Source organism: Nothobranchius furzeri, chromosome 7 (assembly GCF_043380555.1).
Source record: "Nothobranchius furzeri strain GRZ-AD chromosome 7, NfurGRZ-RIMD1, whole genome shotgun sequence".
Lineage (NCBI taxonomy): Eukaryota > Metazoa > Chordata > Actinopteri > Cyprinodontiformes > Nothobranchiidae > Nothobranchius > Nothobranchius furzeri.
In genome coordinates, this window is record NC_091747.1 from 81,076,309 (window position 1) to 81,095,307 (window position 18,999).

Consider the following 18,999-nt stretch of genomic DNA (forward strand, 5'->3'; position numbering starts at 1 on the left):
TAAGCAGACAAAGTCACCAGACTGCAATCAGGGCAGAGCACAGGGCAACTGCCAAGAGTTTCTACCCTGAGAGTTGTATTTATACAAGAAGATAAAAGAGAGAGAGTGTGTGTGTGGGAAGTTACAGGGTAACAAGTATGTGTGTGTGTGTGTGTGTGTGTGTGTGTGTGTGTGTGTGTGTGTGTGTGTGTGTGTGTTAGAATGCTTTCGGGACATTCAGTTAATAGTATTAATGATCAAGAAATAATAAAACATAAAATTTCCATAACAACATGACATTGGGACATTGGGATTACCTACAAAGTAATCCGTCACAATGAAAACATGTTCAAACCTTTTGATTTTGTGACCAAAGATGCTGTAATGACTTGTGATTTTGACAGCACTGACACTTTTGCTTGATGTAAATGCTTGCTTTTAGTGAACATATCCTTTTTGAATAAGACACTTGCTTTTGAAGCATGCACTACTCCTTTTGAGCAACTGACTTTTGTTTTTGAAGAAGTGACTCACTTTTGCAAGTTATCCACCATGTTTTGCAATTTCCACTAATTGTTTTGATAAGAGCCTTAACAGTGATGCAAAGTTCAATTCTGTTGTGAGAAATGTACCAAAGCAACTGAAAAACTGTAAAAAACTAGTTTCAGGTAAAAAATCAAACTCGTTAAACCATTAATGTTATTTGCAATGAATATGGTTCTGATCTTTGTTTAGTTCAGGGTTCTGCTATTTTTACAACTGAATAAGCCTATCTATGCACAACAATCTCTAGCAGGAGGATCTCCTGACCTCAGTTTAAGTGGTGCATTGTTTGCATGAGAATTCCCAACATGCCACATTTAAACATAACTATTGTGCATGCTGACAATAATTTAAATCTCATTTGTTTATTTCCATGGTGACATTCATTCTTGGAAAGATGCCAGGGGTTTTCTCATTTAAGTTCCGGGAATTCAGTTCAGGCCTAAATATATAAATATTTGAAGCATTAACAATCAATATGGATCCGATTTCTATGTGGTGCCTCACCTCTACGGCAGCTTTAATATCTCAAAAAAAAAATTATATCCACCAACAAACCACACGTGTGCACAGATGACCGAGGTTACAACTACAATTGTTCTGGTTTTCGATTCATGAGTTTTGCAGCAGGGAAGTTTACCTCTGCAACACGATATCATTTCCTGCTTTTAATTCATAACACCATACTTGTGATCCATTTCCTATCCCTGGGTTTAGATCCTCAAATCAGCCAGTTTACTGCTGAATACAGTTGAGCTTCTTGCAGCTTAAACCTCCCTAATGATGAGTGGGTGAAGGCAAAAACAAACTAAGTGCTAGACTTAATACTTTTCAGGTGAAAAATTATTCCAGGCTAAATAAATTCCAATGCTGCACCATCTGCTGAATGAGTGAATGGAGCAGTGTCTGGTTGCTCCACCCAGTGACTTAACCATCATCCATCAGTGCAGCTTAATGCAAACAGATGCAGAACTTCTCTTTTGTTTCTGTTTCTTGAGAAATATGTATTTTAACTTATTGTTGGAATAAAAAACCTGTCCTGGTCTTGCTGGATCAAATCGGGGATTTTCAACTCATGGCCCTTTAGCCCCTCTGAAGAGGCTCCATCCACATGAATTGGAATAATGTTTATATTTAACTGTGTAGCGTTATGACTATGCCATTCCTGCCCTTAACAGCTGCCCTTTGACACAGTGACAGTGTGCATAAATTGCCAAGGTTGTGCGCTTGCTTCTGGTGTTTACATTCCAGAAAAGAAGACAGAAGAAGGACGAAGAACGCTTTTCATTAGTTAATCAAAGAACTTTATTTCTAATAAAGCTAATCAAAACAACTGTTGGTCAATAATAATCAGGTGACTGATCTGTGAAATCACAATGTTATGATTTATGTGTTTCAGTGAATAACAGGACTTTGGACTAACTGAGCCAGACATTCTGATCCCCATAAGGTAAACACATGACACATTGTTCACTCATCCAATCAGAACTTCCTTTCTGTTGCGTGGCAGAGTTCTGTGGTGTTTAGTTAATCTGTCCACTCCGATTGGCTAAGATTCATAAACAACTAAGTTTAATAAAACAGAACAACGCCATTTTAGGTCAGTTCCATCAAGTTCCAACAAAGCATTCAACGTAGTTCAACTTGGTTCAACGCAGTTCCAACCAAGTACTCGACCAGCTCTCAAATCCATCATCGCTAAGAGAAGTACAGACTGGCCAGCTGTATTTTCTACTTTTAAGCTGAGAACTGTCAAGCTGGAAAATCCTGTCGTTTTACCAACAAGACGACGGTTCCTTCAGAATAAAAGCTGAACTCTCTACGTGACGCTGAAACCTGCCGTTGTACCGGGAGACGTTCCTTAGACTGGTTTGTCGTGCTGCAACGCTGTTTCACTGGTTCCAGCACCAAAGAAGGGTCCAAGGACCTGGCGTCCGGATCTTACACGGGGGTCTCCGAAACGGTACGTAGACTCGGCATAGATGGCGTCTCATGTCTTCCTCCTGAAATCCATCGTTATTAGTTAAACAAAACAACATCTTGCCCTCAGACTCGCCTCGGTCAGATGGAGATTCTGAACTGACGCACACACACACCAACACTTCAGCTCACATTCATCTGCATCCATCTTTAGAGAGTTAGTCCTGGTGATTGTTTCGAATAATTATAAAATAAATATTCTTAAACGTCCCATCTCTCTTTTCTTGTCTCTAACTCAATACAAGGTTTTTGAATAAATTCCCTGTGGTAAAAAACAACCTCTTCTGATTCTAAGTGCCCGGTCCAAAGATTAATCTCTGGACCTTAATAAAGTGTAAGAATATACCAACTATATTCCGCTACATTTAATGGCGAGCCTTATCCAGATATCTACACAGTTTTAAAGCACTTTGTGTTGAGTTTGAGACATATTGGGACTCTAATAGCCGTCTGAGTTAGACAAAACAAACTTCTCTCATTCAGCTAGTGATAAACATTTGCTTCACAGTAAAGGGGGGTGGACATTAGTCACCCTCCACAGGAGGTGCTGTTTCATCAAACCACTCTAAGGCTGATGTGGCACATAGCGGCCATTTCAAGCCTACCACTGAAGGTGTATTTTCCTGTCTGGTATGTTGAATACTGTATGTTTTCTTGTTTGTCGCGTGTGTTTGTGACACTGTGTGCAACTGTTTGTGAAACTGGAGATAGAGATATCCCCGTCGGAAGTTACTTCCGTCCTGTAGCCGCTTGATCCACGTCTACCGTCCCGGTCAACTCGCTAGCATTAATCGAATAGCATTCAATCGCTAGCATTAATTCGCTAATAGCTGAAGTTAGACACGGAAGAGCGCCTCTGCACGCCCAGAGTGCGGACGCTAAAGTCCAGAAATTACCACGTCGCTCACGCACGTTCGGTTGCTCAGACTGGTCCGTTTGGACCGTAAAGCCCTGGTTTCTACAGGCATTCGCTAGCTTAGTCAAAGAGCTAACTAGTCACCCCGGAGAGACATACGGTGGCGCGTATCGACAAATTGTCAAGCCGTTTCGACGCAGCAATTCTGCGTCTCAAAATCCGCTACGCCTTCGAGTACTAGGTACAGTTGTGTTTGTTAGCGGCGGTTCTTTAAAACTCTCCGGTGTGAAGAATCGTATTTGGCTACGTGGCTACACGCCAAGTGACGGACAGCGCATGCGCAACAATCCGCCATTTTGAGTGACCCAACTCGTAGCTCGACCGGCCATCTTGGGCAGGTCAACAGTGAGTGATATTTGTGGCATTACTTAACGGTTTTGCCCCGAATATTCATTCGAAAACCAAGCTTCCCTGTAACTAATTCTTTAATAAGTCTAGAGGTAAGAGTTGTTTCTGGGTAAGATTAGTAAATTAAAGAACTCATAACTAATTGGAAGATGGGCCCAGAGGAAACAATGCAATTGCCATCACAACTTCTGGCTGAGATGAAAAGCGATTTCCTAACGATGATGACTGGGATGAGGAACATGATCTGCACTCTTCAGCAGGACGTCGAGGACGTCAAACATTTTGTGCGTGATTTTCAGGCGACATGGGCAGCGACCCCGTGTTTGGCCGAAAAGACGCCAGATGAGACGAGGATGCTGCAGGCTGATGTTTTGAAAGGTTCTGACTCACAGGAAAACACCTACATTTCGCCGATCGTTCCATCTGTGGTGATGATAAAGAACACACCCATGGACGATGACTCAGGTACCGCTGTCGCCGTGGCTGACGAAATACTACTGGCACCTATGGACATGCAAAAGGGGACTGGTAGACCCACAGTAAGGGTCACTGTACAACAGGGACATTGCTGTGACGCCTTAATAGACACGGGTTCGGACATTACGATCATGCACAAAGATTTTTATAACGGCATCTGCGAGAATAGTGGGGAGGGCCTGCGGCCCCCCACACTCATTCCGTGCTCGTTAACTGTCACCGATTTCTTTGGGGTTCCAGTGATCTTGCCTTCGAAGACTGTGCTCCAGGTCTCGATAGGGCCCATGAGCTTCAAACACCCCGTCTACATCGGTGAGACTATGACCATGCCCATGCTCATAGGTATGGACTGTCTCTAGCGCCTTGACTCTTTCATCGGCTACGAGTCCAGAGAACTGTTTGCATGTGTGAGAAGGCCTAAACCGTACAATCCGCCGCCTGACACTGACTCACACTGTCTAGTGGTAAGCGTTCAGGAAGGGGGCGAGACAGCGGGCTCACCGCCACGCTCAAAGCCACCGGAGAAGCCCCCTGAAGTTCTGTCCCAGATTGAAGGAGTCGTAGACCAAGCGGATGCTCTTACCAACGAGGTCGAGCGAGACAAATTACGACAACTTTTGCTAAAGTACAAAGATTTTCTTTCACTTGACTCCTTGGACTGTGGTCTAACCACTATCCATGAAGTCAGGATTCCTACACTGCCGCATGCCCCGCCGTCTTTTGTGCGGCAATACAAGATTCCCCTGGCATCCCAAGGACCAGTCCAGTAAATCATTGAAAGCCTCTTGGCTAAAGGGATCATTCGACCCTGCAACAGCACCTACTCGGCTCCGTTGTGGCCGGTAAAGAAGCCTAATGGTAAGTGGTGACTAACCATTGACTACCGGCAACTCAACAAACAGGTTCCCTTGTCTAGGTGGCCAATGGCGCGCCTGGAGCAGGATCTTCCAAGAGTGAAAGATGCTAAGTACTTTTCCACACTTGACATTGCGTCCGGATTTTGGACGATTCCCGTCCACGTATCGGACCAACACAAACTTGCCTTCTCCTTTGCCAACCGACAATACACCTTCACCCGGTGTCCTTTTGGTTATTCCAACTCGCCCTCTGAGTTCAACATCTTCTTGAACAAAGCCTGCCCCGATGCTCGAGAGCGGGGGACCCTCATCTATGTCGACAACATTCTTATCCGCAAGCGTACATTAGATGACCACCTGTCCGAGCTGGACCATGTCATGGGTCAGCTCGCGGCTGCAGGTGCAAAGATCTCTCTCGCCAAAGGACAGTGGTGCAGGTCGCAGGTTCAGTAAGTTGGCCTCCTGGTGGGACCACAGTGAGTGCAGCCTCAACTTGGCAGAATTCAGGGCGTAGCCACCATCACACCTCCTACAAACGTCTCCGAAATTCGGAGCTTCTTGGGGGTCTGCAACTACTCGCGCCAGTTTGTAGAACATTACACTGAGATAGCACGACCTCTGACTAATCTACTGAAGAAGGATGTGACATTCGAGTGGGCAGAGCAGCAGCAACAGGCTATGAATGACCTGAAGGCAGCGCCTACTCGGCTCCGTGCTTGGCGCTCCTCGATTGTGACAAGGAGTTCCACCTTGAGGTCGGTTTCTCAGCTCACTGTTTGAGTGCTGGTCTCTACCAAGTTCATGACTGCGACAGGCGTGTGGTAGCCTATGTTAGTAAGCTCTTGTCTGGGCCTGAGTTTAAATACTCGGACTGTGAAAAAGCTTTGCTTTCCACCATGTGGGCGGTTAAATACTTTGCTAACTACATTGGCGGCCAGAAAATCATCATTGAGACACAGCACCAGCCAGTGACCTTCCTTAACAGTCAGCGCATCAGAGATGGTGTGGTGACCAATGCGCGAATTGCATCATGGCTGCTGGCTCTTCAAAGCTTCGACATTGAGGTGCGCTACGCCCAGAACCGACGTAGCCCTCTTGGCATGGGTTTGGCTGCGTGCCAACACTGCTCGGACGACGCCATCGCGTCAGTCCCGCCAGCCAGCCCTCCTCAGACTCTTCTAAACCACAACCACCACTACTTCGACCAGTCTTTCTGTGTGGACTTGCCGACCGTGTACGTCGATACGAGCGAACAATACTTACAGGACCTGAAAACCCACCTGCCTGCAGCATTCTCGTTTGCACAGGCAACTCTGGAGAAGTCGGCTGAAGGCAGGAACTCTTATTACGATAAGAAGGCCTCACATTCCAAACTCGACGTAGGTGATGAGGCCTGGTACTACATTATCGCTCCCAAAACGGGTAACAATAAGGCGAACTCTGGGAAGCTGGCTAAGAAACTTTTGCCCGAATGGTCGGGTCCATGCCTGATAACAAATAAGCTCTCTCCGGTCGTGATTCAGATCAAGATTACCTGCAAAAACAAGGCGCCCGTCTACAAATGGGTCCACAGGGACCATATCAAACTGCACAAGGGTTCCACAGATTTGGTCGATGCCAACAACGACAATTTACCGACTTCGAAAGGGGGGTGATAAATGCGCCTCGTTGGTTCCACGATTTCGATCTCAGGTTACACAAGTTTGTATGTTTGTGTGTGCGCATGGTTGTCTTTCATGTTTATACGTCACGTGCAGACTTGGGGTGTGTTGAGATGGACATGCTGTGGGATCCTGGAGTCAGGTAAACGGCCAGGTAACAGTGAGTGGGTTAGGCCACATAGTACTGTTCTCCAAAATGTTGTGTTCTTTTGATCTTTACTAATCTTAATTCCTTATGGGTACATTAACATGAAAGTGATTACTAACTCCACTGATTTACATTTTAGTATTGATTTACACTTCTATTTTTTATAGTGTCTTTGTCAGGATGATTGAAACGTGAAAGTTATGATTTTCTACATCGATTTACCTTACAGGGCTAAAACCAATTTGGCCTCTATCCTGTCAGTGTGTATTTCGTGTGAGGATTCACTGATACCAGACAGGGTTCTTTCATTTTCTGCTTTTCGCACCATCCTTTTTGCCTCTCACACAGAGAGGGCTGCATCCATTTCTTCACTTAAAGGGTAATTCACGTAAAACTTACACATAGTACAACAGGTGCTCATAGAGTTAGGTTTTTTAAATTTTGTTTAAGGACATGAAACGCAATCTTGTCGTGTCTACATTGAAGTGCCCTGCACTGTGCTCTCTCTCTCCTCTGCTGAGCTCGTGAGGATCCTGCTTCCTGGGGGTGGACCCGTGACTCGTCATCGGAATCGACTCCTCCGGGCCCTGGACATCCGTGGTCCCGGCATGGCTTCTGGGACACCTCGTTCGCTGGGATTACCTGCCTACTGCTCTTCCCTTTTGCTGGATTACGATAAGTGCTGTTACAAAGATCAATTTACTATTTGGAATAATTCCCTGCTCATGGATACATACAAGCTTTGCTCCTGCTTTACATTATTGCCCGTGGAGATATAAGGTTGCTGTTGCTTCAATTATGGCTTCCATGGGGAATATCTAATAACCTGCTGACTTGTGTGCTTCCCGAGGAGTATGCGAGACTGTTCTTCGGCGTGGGGTTCGTACCTCACCACGGTTGGCTGTTCCAGTGGGATCGCACCCTGCTCGGTTGTCAAGATCCTCCATAACTCTGGTTTGTTCAACGACCAAGTGGTCTCTTGATGGACCACATTGACCTTGAAAAGGGGTGTATGTAGCGTTATGACTATGCCATTTCTGCCCTTAACAGCTGCCCTTTGACACAGTGACAGTGTGCATAAATTGCCAAGGTCGTGCGCTTGCTTCTGGTGTTTACATTCCAGAAAAGAAGACAGAAGAAGGATGAAGAATGCTTTTCATTAGTTAATCAAAGAACTTTATTTCTAATAAAGCTAATCAAAATAACTGTTGGTCAATAGTAATCAGGTGACTGATCTGTGAAATCACAATGTATGATTTATGTGTTTAATGAATAACAGGACTTTGGACTAACTGAGCTAGACATCCTGATCCCCATAAGGTAAACACATGACACATTGTTCACTCATCCAATCAGAACTTCCTTTCTGTTGCGTGGCAGAGTTCTGTGGTGTTTAGTTAATCTGTCCACTCCGATTGGCTAAGATTCATAAACAACTAAGTTTAATAAAACAGAACAACGCCATTTTAGGTCAGTTCCATCGAGTTCCAACAAAGCATTCAACGTAGTTCAACTTGGTTCAACGCAGTTCCAACCAAGTACTCGACCAGCTCTCAAATCCATCATCGCTAAGAGAAGTACAGACTGGCCAGCTGTATTTTCTACTTTTAAGCTGAGAACTGTCAAGCTGGAAAATCCTGTCGTTTTATCAACAAGACGACGGTTCCTTCAGAATAAAAGCTGAACTCTCTACGTGACGCTGAAACCTGCCGTTGTACCGGGAGACGTTCCTTAGACTGGTTTGTCGTGCTGCGACGCTGTTTCACCGGTTCCAGCACCAAAGGAGGGTCCAAGGACCTGGCGTCCGGATCTTACACGGGGGTCTCCGAAACGGTACGTGGACTCAGCATAGATGGCGTCTCATGTCTTCCTCCTGAAATCCATCGTTATTAGTTAAACAAAACAACATCTTGCCCTCAGACTCGCCTCGGTCAGATGGAGATTCTGAACTGACGCACACACACACCAACACTTCAGCTCACATTCATCACATCCATCATTAGAGAGTTAGTCCTGGTGATTGTTTCGAATAATTATAAAATAAATATTCTTAAACGTCCCATCTCTCTTTTCTTGTCTCTAACTCAATACAAGGTGTTTGAATAAAATTCCCTGTGGTAAAAAACAATCTCTTCTGATTCTAAGTGCCCGGTCCAAAGATTAATCTCTGGACCTTAATAAAGTGTAAGAATATACCAACTATATTCCGCTACAATTGATAATCAGAATATTTTTGCACAAGCTTCCATTACTTTTTTAACTGTGCATATAATTCATATCAGAATAATTCTATATTTTCTTTCTAAATACAAATTTTTCAAATATGTTTCCTACCATGTCAGTCCCCAAATAACTGTTATATTGTGTAACCTTCTTCCAAATCAGCCATCATTTTTCACCAAATCTGAAGAAAATTGTTGTGAAAACAGGTGGTTTGCACATCTGTTGGAATTTCAAGTTATAAGCCATCTCTTTTCAGAACAGTAATGTTATAAATAACTAACCTGATATGTTTTTCTACATTTATCTTTTAAAATATGTTAACAAGCAAATCCACATTTTATATGAAAAAAAAATCACAACTTTATATAGTCCAAGAAATACTTGAAATAGTGAATTCTTCACAAGGAAACACCATATTTGTGAATTAAACAGGAGACAGACAGATAGATAGATAGATAGATAGATAGATAGATAGATAGATAGATAGATAGATAGATAGATAGATAGATAGATAGATAGATAGATAGATAGATGATAGATAGATAGATAGATAGATAGATAGATAGATAGATAGATAGATAGATAGATAGATAGATAGATAGATAGATAGATAGATGATAGATAGATAGATAGATAGATAGATAGATAGATAGATAGATAGATAGATAGATAGATAGATAGATAGATAGATAGATAGATAGATAGATAGATAGATAGATAGATAGATAGATGATAGATAGATAGATAGATAGATAGATAGATAGATGATAGATAGATAGATAGATAGATAGATAGATAGATAGATAGATAGATAGATAGATAGTGTAGTGATCTGAAGATAGAGATTTTGCTTTTTCAGTCACAAATGGCCAACCCTCCCCTGAGCAAAAGGCTTCTATAATTTGACCCTTCTTCATGAAAACTACATTTCCCAGAAAGCTTCAGGTGGAGTTATGCAGGGTGTGGTTCAGATGTGTGCACGCCCACACTCACGCGCAGCGTTTATGAGAGTGTTTTCCTCCCCTCTCTCTCTCCACCGGGTTTCTCTCACGACCGCGTCTCTCTCTCTCTCCCCGTCCGCTCACCGAGCTTCATCGGGCGCCTGCAGCTCAGCGGTAAGTCCCGGTGTCACGGATCCACCAAACTCAGAACCTCCGGGACCGGCCTCTCCATCCGCGGGCTGAACAGAAACATCTGGTCCTGATAAGTTTGACAGCTACTCGGGAGAGCTACAGCTGATGAGAGAGGGGCTATTTTGCAAGCTGACGTACCAAAGTTTTGCGTTATTCTTCAAATAAAAGTTTTCTTTGTTTGTTTCAAACAGATCTCCTTCCTGTTGGAAATCCACCAAAGACGCTAAAGATGGTGAGTTACTTTCATATTGACCGCAGACTAATTCAGGGATTATGATTGAAAACATTTTGCTGAAATGAGTCAAATCCGTTATTTGCAAATGCCTCATTGTTTTTTACCCCTAACCCAAGGGAAACACTCACTCAGTGTTTTATTCATTCATATGTTGTTAACATCTTTTTTTAAATGTCTGAGTCTAGTTTATTAACCGTGAAAATAACTTTTTTAACTGCAAGCTGCTAATGTTTCCTCAGGCTTTATGTGTGTATAAGGGTGTGTCGGCGCATGCTCCCTGGTGCAGCAGAGATTTAGTTTGGAGAAGTTTGCTGTGTGACTCATGAGGGCTGTGTTCCATTCAGGGTGGGCCTCCACACTCACTTCCACATCTAGTCTGGAGCTGAAAGCCTCCCTCCCTCTTGTAAAGGGAAACAAACTCTTCCTCATCGTCAGGGCGGAGTTGGGATATGACGAGTGGCTGTTTATGCTGAAACTGGGAAGTTTTGTGTAAAACTAAACACTGGGACTTTGCTGTTATTGAGAGATCTGTGAGGCTGAAATGTTACCGCAAAGATTTCCTACAAGTCTTCAGCAAATGGAATGGATGTGTAATTTAAAAACAGGTTTACAGCCTGTTCTATCGGTTCTATCACGTGACCAAGGCCAACTTCATTGTGTGTGGTTTCCATGACAACCACAGTCCATGACCGTGTGATGGACGGTGATAAGACGGTCTGCTGCAGCCTGTGTTTACATAGCCTTGTCTGAACTCGTTCCCAGGACTCAATCACTTGTTAAAGATCTTTAAACTGGTTTCACACAAGGGATCTGCTCCGCTGTGGAGTTATATCAGCTGTTTGTCTCTGCAGACGGCTGTAGGTGCTTCCATTTTATGAAAAAGCAAAGCTCAGGGGCATTGCTTCTCGCGGAAACAGAATCCTCCATGTTAACGTTGATGGTCAGTTTTTTTTTTCCATTCGTATTTTCAAGGTTTGAATTCCAGACACATTCCTGCGGCTTTACTCTCTCAACATCTTCCTCGGCTTTCCCTCCCTGGAAAAAGAAACGCACGTCTTGACAGTTTTACTGCGCTATGGAAATGATATTTTCTTCTTCTTCTTCTTCAAATGTAGGAAAGTTTGATCAGTTTGGAATGACTTCAGCATTTTGTTGTGGCCACATTCTGGTTTTCGCTGTAGATCGGTCTACTGATGCAAATCAAATTAGCTTCAAATCACTCCATCTTCTTTTGAATGACTGTGTTTCCTTTAAATGTCTGAACAAATCTGAGCTCTGCTGGAAGTCAGAGTTTGAACTGTGATGAGAGAACGTAAAGATAGATAATCTATCATTTTACACACAAACTATTAAAGGAACTAGTTTTTAGGCAAACTGGTCATGAGAATGATTAGAAATGTTTAATGACCTTTATTTTTATGGGAAGGCGTCACCGGAATAAAAACAAATATTTGTAATAAAGACATCCATCGATATAAATTTAGGAGACACATAAACTGTTTAATTACTACAAGTGCAAAACAAAGATTTATCTGGAAATGGAAACTGAGAAATGTGTTTCCTGAGTTTTTAAAGTATTTATGAATGAAGTATTACAATTTATTATGATTTATTACGTATGTATATATTGCATGCAAGAATAACTTCCAAACTGTAAGAAAAGTATTTTAGCTAATATGTTATATTAGATTTCAAATGTAGTGTTGCTACTTTCAGTAAAATATATAAGAACACTTGATTTTTCTTGTAAAAATGCCCAAAGTTGAATGCTAATAAAATGTCCATTAGCATGGTGAGATGCCACAAAATAAGAATATTCCAGAAAGTAAAATTTCAGGAAATATACAGATGAAGTAATATTTCTCTGCTTGTGTTTTTGTTTCTGCAGGCCTTCAGAGGAACCGTTAAAGCCAGTGCTAACTTCAAAGCCAGTGCAGATGCCGAGGTCCTGCACAAGGCCATGAAAGGACTCGGTAAGAGGCCCGTGTGTTTCTGCTGTGAGCTCGGTTTCATCTGATAGGTGTGCTTATGCAAACTCCTACTGACCAATGAGTGTTTTGAGGAGTCCCTCCCATAGCAGATGCAGGCTGGTAATTACTGCTCTCTGCCCACACATACAACAGGGAGTGAAACATGAGCTGTGAGCAAACAGAGCGGCTGACTTTGACCTGAAGCTGTGTTTATGTGGGTTAAACAGATGTAGTCCAGGCGTAAACAGTGTGTGGTTATTGTGACGTCATTTGCAAAGCACGTGAGAGTGGTTAATGTGGCTGGTCTGAGTCATCCTGGTGCTTGTTGTTTGTAGGGACTGATGAGGCCGCCATCCTGCAGCTGCTGACTGCTCGCAGCAACGCCCAGAGGCAGGAGATCAAGGCCAGCTACAAGACCCTGTTTGGAAAGGTCAGACTGCTTCGGCTGACCCACATCGACACGCCTTTGTGTAGTCTAAAGATTTGTGAGACCTCAAAATGTTATCGGTGTTGAACATAAAGGAAATCTATGCACTGTTGTTACATCATGAACTAGGAAAATATACTTGGATGTTTTCTATTATTTGAACTTTCGAGGGCAATACTTGATGATCTTAAAGGCCCATTGTGCAGGATTCAGAGACATCTAGTGGTATAAACAGCAAATTGCATTCAAACCGAAGCGATCCTATCAGGATAATCAAAGACACACAAATGCATCTTTTTTCCAATTAATTCACACTAAAGCGTTAACTTACTGCTCCTGTGGCAGGATCTGGTGCATGACCTGAAGGGAGAGCTGGGTGGGAAGTTTGAGACGCTGGTTGTGGCTCTTATGACTCCACCTCTTACTTACGATGTGACATCACTTCACCATGCCATCAAGGTAAGGACTTTTTTTTGTTTCTTGCAGGCAACATTTTTAGGAGTCTAACCCTGGCTTTGCCTGCGAAGTGTACTACGCAGCTAATGGCCATCGTTATAGTCAATGGGTGTGTTTCAAGCGTCTCAGAAGTGTACGCTTTTGTCCATTTTTTATGCACCATGCTTCCAGAACATGTCAAACTCAGCAGATCGAACAGGAAATCCAACATGAAAGCAGTCTAAAACTCCCAGAAACTTTAACAATTAAGACACATGCCCTTCTGTTTCATAACTAGTAAGACATGCATCATAACCTGTGACGATTCCACAGCTGAAGTAAACAGAACAGAAAATAAATCAGACCTTTCAGGATACCTGCTGCCATCTTTCTCTTTGCTTGTTATTGTGTAAAATGCTAAAATCCCGTATGATCTTGCAATTCCTCAATGATTCTGTGACCTTGCGGGACCAGGTGAATGGAATGCTTTTGCTGCCGATTTGCATCTGAAATGCTCCCAGGGGGAAGGGTCATGCCGCTGAGGTCTCAGGGATAATGCGTCTATAGCGTGCAGCTTACGCATCTGGTGAAAAGCCTGGGTTAGAAGCTGTTTGAATAGCCCTTTTTTTAAATAGAAGAAACAGCACGCCCGATTAGCGTAATTCTGCTGCCACAGTGTGCCTCATGAATGCGTTGTGGCGGCATGGCCTTGTGGCGAACTTGCAGCATTCGACACGCTTGGTAGTAATATTATCGCAACTTGTGAATGCATATTGCTCCTTGGCGCATCAGAGGGAGGTGTCATGATCACGTGGGGAGTTATTGTCGAGCTCTAGCCGGCAACTATATTAAAAATAAACACGGGCTGTGTTTACTGAGATGATAAACTGGAGCGATGCAGCACAGGAGCTTCTTATTGTTAAAGCTGGAGTCACAGGGACTGTGGAGGGAAGACACCTTTAGGAGTGGCTTGTCAAAAAACCCCAATGAGCGCAGCTTTGATTGCAATAAAAAGCAAGTTATGTCCAAGATAAACTGGTCTGCGGCATCACAGAGACCACTTCCCTACCCACCTTATACCTCCATCGTGTAATCTTTTGTAAAAGGACACGATTGAGCCACATGACCGCTATGGTCTGACAACTTATAAACAGCCTAGTCTCCCAGATGCCGCCACGGCATTACGGCAAATTGTTTCCTAAAAGAGGCTAATGTGACCTATGGCTCATTTCTGCCTTTGTTGACCCATAGGGGGCAGGAACAGATGAGAAGGTGCTGGTGGAGATTCTCGCCTCCAGAACACCTCAGCAGGTGAAGGACATCATCGCTGCTTACAAAACTGGTAACACAACAAAACACACACTTTTTATGATGTAAAAATTCTTCTTATTCATTTTCATAACTAATCTACTGATCACTGTGGCTGAGTGAGCCACAGAAAAACACAAGAAAGGATAAAAATCTTTCATTCTCTTGTATATTTGTGATCATGTTAAAGGGACTTTTCGGACTTTTGAATTTTTATGCTTGCGATCGCCCCCTCAGGCCAAAAGCGTAACGGCAGCTTCAATAGTAGGCTCATGCTCGAGGCGCGCATGCTGTACGTGCACACTCCTTAACGAAAATAACAGCTGAGCCAGTCCCTTGTGTGTGTGTGTGTGTGTGTGTGGCCCGGAGGACAGAGGACAGGAGAACGCGCAGCTAATTAATTAAATAATTTGGTTCTGTACCTTTCTCTTCAGCACAGCTGACAAAGGTTCATGATGGGTCAGTCCTCCTGCATGCTCAGATCATTCCCTTCCCTTGCTTGAAAAATTGTTCCAAAATGAAAGTTGAACCCACATCTTTTTTATCCGTGAATTCAATGCCGTTCGGCGAGTCTCAAATAAAAATGTGGGCATCTTATTTATGTAAAAAAAAACATTAATGTAAAAGAGAAACTTCAAATAAACTTTGTACTCACCTGTAATCGAACCCAGTGCCTATCTCCAGCGGTCAATGGGCAATCAGGCAGGGTACACCCTGGACAGAAAGCCAGTCCATCGCAGGGCAACACAGAGACACACAGGACAAACAATCACACACACACACACACAATTTAGACAGACCAATCAACCTAACAGTCATGTTTTTGGACTGTGGGAGGAAGCCGGAGTACCCAGAGAGAACCCACACATGCACAGGGAGAACATGCAAACTACATGCAGAAAGACCCCAGGCCAGGAAGCGAACCCAGGACCTTCTTGCTGCAAGGCAACAGCTCTAACCACTGTGCCACTGTGCAGCCCTGAATGTTTAATTACTAAAACCAAAAATAAATGATGCATTATTTAAACTGTAGCATCTATGTTATGTGCCTCAGAGTATGACCACGACCTGGAGAAGGATATATGCGGTGACACTTCAGGTCACTTCCAGAGGCTTCTGGTTATTCTGCTACAGGTAACTCTTATTCTCTCCTCATTTCTTGTCACCTCCCTTCTGCTCCTTCACCAGAAGTGTTTTGCATTTTTCCAGGCAAGCAGACAGACTGGTATTCAGGAGGCAAACATTGAGAGTGATGCTCAGGTGAGTTTGTAAACATTTCTGGTGTCATTTGCTTCCAGCTTTGTTCAACATTTGATAAGCTGCCCTCTAGCGGCAGAAAATAGTAAAGCCTCCCCATAAAAACTAACTTTAGTCTGCATTATGTTCAATCTGCTTGTTTTCTTTTGATGTCCTCAATCAAGATAGTTTAGTGCTTTACTGTCACGTGTTAGAGTTTAGAACTTGTAACTGTCAATACTGTGTGTGCATTTCAAATATGCACTTAGATCAGCAATGCCCAAACTTATCAAGACGAGGGCCGAAATCACAAAGTTAAAACTCCACACAGGCCACAAAAATTCATTCTTTTTGTTAAGAATCAAACATTATTTTATACTTTTCATTTGTTCTGCTCAAAAAAGGCCTAAAATAAATATATTAGTAAAAATTTGAACATAAAATATAAAAATTTATGAATTTATATCAACAGCCTCCTGGAAAGACCTAATTCCACAAATCTAAAAACGCTAGTGAGGGCCATGCAAAATCATTCAGGGCCGCAAATGGCCCCCGAGCCACACTTTGGACACGCCTGACCTAGATGAATCTTGCGTTCAGTAAACGCTCGTCAGTGGTTCCTAAAGCTTGAGTCATGAAATGGCCTGTTGAAACTACAGTCAGCGTGGTTCGCACTGGGTCGGGTCGTTGTTTTTACACCGGCGTTGTCCGTGCGGCGCCGGACGCTTTTTTTGGCCCTGCTTCTCTGCCATTTGTTTTGTGCTGAGCCAGTCAGACACACCCACCTGTGGTGTGATTGATGCCTATTTGCTAGCAGGGGCCTCTAAATCAGCCAGCGGCGGCTTCCCACATGCTCCTTTCATTGGTAGTATGGATGTGTGGGGTAAACATCTTCTCTGACTGCAGCGTGGACTGAGCGTAGCTGCAGCAGCAGCCCGAGGACTGACCTGCTGCTGTAATATATAATTTAAAGGTGAGGGTGACTGAAAAAAACCTTTTTAATGATTGTGATCGGTCATTCTGAGTTTTTCCTGCAGGCTGAACATGAAAATATTCTCCTACACCTATCTCCTGCATTAGCTTCTGGTAAAAATACTCACAGATGTACCTCACACTGTGAATTAGCAGTCATGGACTTACCGATTTTGACTCACAACAACATTTTAACATATGGGGATCAGCAGCAGACATCTCGACTAGTTTAAGCTAAACGTTAGCATTAGCAACATCACCACACAGCAGAAGCTCCTCCATGCTTTTGTTATTTGTGGAGATAAAACAGTGTTGCAAGTCGGTGGTAGAGTTGCGTTGCTGTTATCCAATCTGAGGCAAGATGTTCAAATATCAGGAAATGAGACTGCAAAACCTGCTGTCTGAATCTCAGCTGTGATGTGGGCAAACTTTAGGTCAGAGAAATGGCGCACTGGTGTATTCATATCGGTATAGGTTGGATCAGTACGAGGAAATGTGAAAAGGCCGCGGCTGTGTTAAATAGATCTATCATCAAGTCTTTGATTGTTTTGTGGGTTCTTCTTCAGAACGGGTCAAACTAATGTGGTAAAGCCAGAGTTGACTGAAATGTTCCTCGTTTACAAACAAATGTCCACTTGTGCATTCATGTAAGTGAGCTGTCTCTTTTTAGGCCCTGTTTAAGGCCGGCGAGCAGAAGTATGGGACTGATGAACAATCGTTCATCACCATCCTGGGCAACCGGAGCGCCGAACATCTGAGGAAAGGTTCAGCTGTGATGATTGTTTGGATCGATTGAAGAATTTTTGTCTCTCTTGACTGAGTCGTGAAAAATTATGTAATAATCCAGAGTGGTTTTTTTCAGTGTTCGATGCTTACACGAAGCTGTCTGGATATGAGATGGAGGAGAGCATCAAGAGGGAAACTTCTGGAAGCCTGAGAGCCCTGCTTCTCGCCGTAGGTAAGAAAACTAGACAAATCCTCTTCACTCATTTATTTATTTAATGCCTCATTTTCTGCCCTTCAACAACGGTCTGTCCTTTCTGATTGTCCCTTGAAGTGAAATGTGCCAGGAGCGTTCCATCCTATTTTGCAGAGACCCTGTACTACGCCATGAAGGTAGGAAGGCAACCACAGAAACGGAAACCTGACGTCAGTTTTCTTAATCACACAAGAGAAGATGAAACCATTAAATGGAGCCAATTCTTTATTGTTCCTTTTAATGAAACACTTAAAATGATGCTTTACATTTGTGTTTTGTGAAACTAGCACATCTGGATCATGTGAGTGTTACTGTCTTTGCTTCAGGGTGCAGGAACGGATGACGACACCCTGATCAGGGTGATGGTGACCCGTTGTGAGGTGGACATGTTGGATATCAGAGCTGCATTCAGAAGGATGTTTGCTTGCTCCCTGCATTCAATGATCAAGGTACAAACTCCACATCCATAGTTGGAAAACCTTTCATCTTTTTTCTCTACAACGATTCCTGTGTGTTTGTTTCAGGGGGATACTAACGGCGACTACCGGAAGACTTTACTGTTGCTCTGCGGGGGAGATGATGCGTAACCGTGGCAACGACCCTTCTGAAGTGCCACCTTTTATATCAAGTTTTATTTGTATTTGGAAAAAAAGAGTCAAAACCTCTGAGTTTTTAAAAGGTAGCTAACATTTTTTCCTAATTCTTGCAGCTTTTTAGTCCACTAATAACTTCACTCTACCTGGTGTCGTATCATTTATTTGTAATGTTAACATTTTGTTTGCACTTTGGCAGAACCAGTAAATGCATAAATAAATGTTTCTATTAATGAAGGTCGATGCTGAGTTTGTTTCCTGTCTCCTGTCCACCACCATCCTGCAGCCTGTAATTCTGTGTGCGTGACCCCCTGATGGAGCGATGGTGTTCCCTGCCTCTCGCACTAGAGCTCCGACTCCTCTTAACCCTGAGTTTTAACAAAATAAGTAAACGAGCTGATTCTTTGTGGCCACAAGAGGGCGATAGAGCATCTTTAAATGGAAATCAGCTAATGGAGCACTGAAGCAGGAGTGCTGAAGAATTTATGCTTTTCAGAGGCAATGTTGTGTTTTCAATTCTGCACAATTAATTCCTAAAATGATCTTAACTAATTTATTATGGTTTGCTCTTTAGTGTGA

General features: G+C 43.2%; 2 protein-coding genes across 2 annotated transcripts in view; both read left to right on the forward strand.

Moving 5' to 3' along the window:
• The window catches only part of LOC129155879 (uncharacterized), a 41,127-nt gene extending 32,159 nt beyond the window's left edge, over window positions 1-8,968 (forward strand). The window contains exons 2-3 of the mRNA XM_054735620.2: window positions 1,922-7,863; window positions 7,960-8,968. Of these exons, the coding sequence (XP_054591595.2) occupies window positions 5,997-6,755 (759 nt within the window). The 5' untranslated portion in view covers window positions 1,922-5,996 and the 3' untranslated portion in view covers window positions 6,756-7,863; window positions 7,960-8,968. The remainder of the gene's footprint in view (window positions 1-1,921; window positions 7,864-7,959) is intronic.
• Window positions 8,969-10,072: 1,104 nt separating this feature from the next.
• Window positions 10,073-18,661, forward strand: anxa5b (annexin A5b). Its single transcript, XM_015942491.3, has 13 exons — window positions 10,073-10,247; window positions 10,457-10,497; window positions 12,389-12,473; window positions 12,806-12,900; window positions 13,243-13,356; window positions 14,584-14,674; window positions 15,695-15,774; window positions 15,850-15,900; window positions 17,519-17,612; window positions 17,711-17,806; window positions 17,906-17,964; window positions 18,154-18,276; window positions 18,352-18,661. The coding sequence occupies exons 2-13, from the start codon at window positions 10,495-10,497 to the stop codon at window positions 18,412-18,414; spliced, it is 954 nt and encodes a 317-aa protein (XP_015797977.3). The 5' UTR covers window positions 10,073-10,247; window positions 10,457-10,494; the 3' UTR covers window positions 18,415-18,661.
• Window positions 18,662-18,999: the final 338 nt, after the last annotated feature.

Excerpts from the sequence above, each read along its gene's own strand:
- anxa5b (XM_015942491.3), top strand. Across the intron at positions 14,675-15,694 it reads CATCGCTGCTTACAAAACTG|AGTATGACCACGACCTGGAG; the intron begins GTAACACAACAA and ends TATGTGCCTCAG. Across the intron at positions 17,807-17,905 it reads AGCCCTGCTTCTCGCCGTAG|TGAAATGTGCCAGGAGCGTT; the intron begins GTAAGAAAACTA and ends TGTCCCTTGAAG.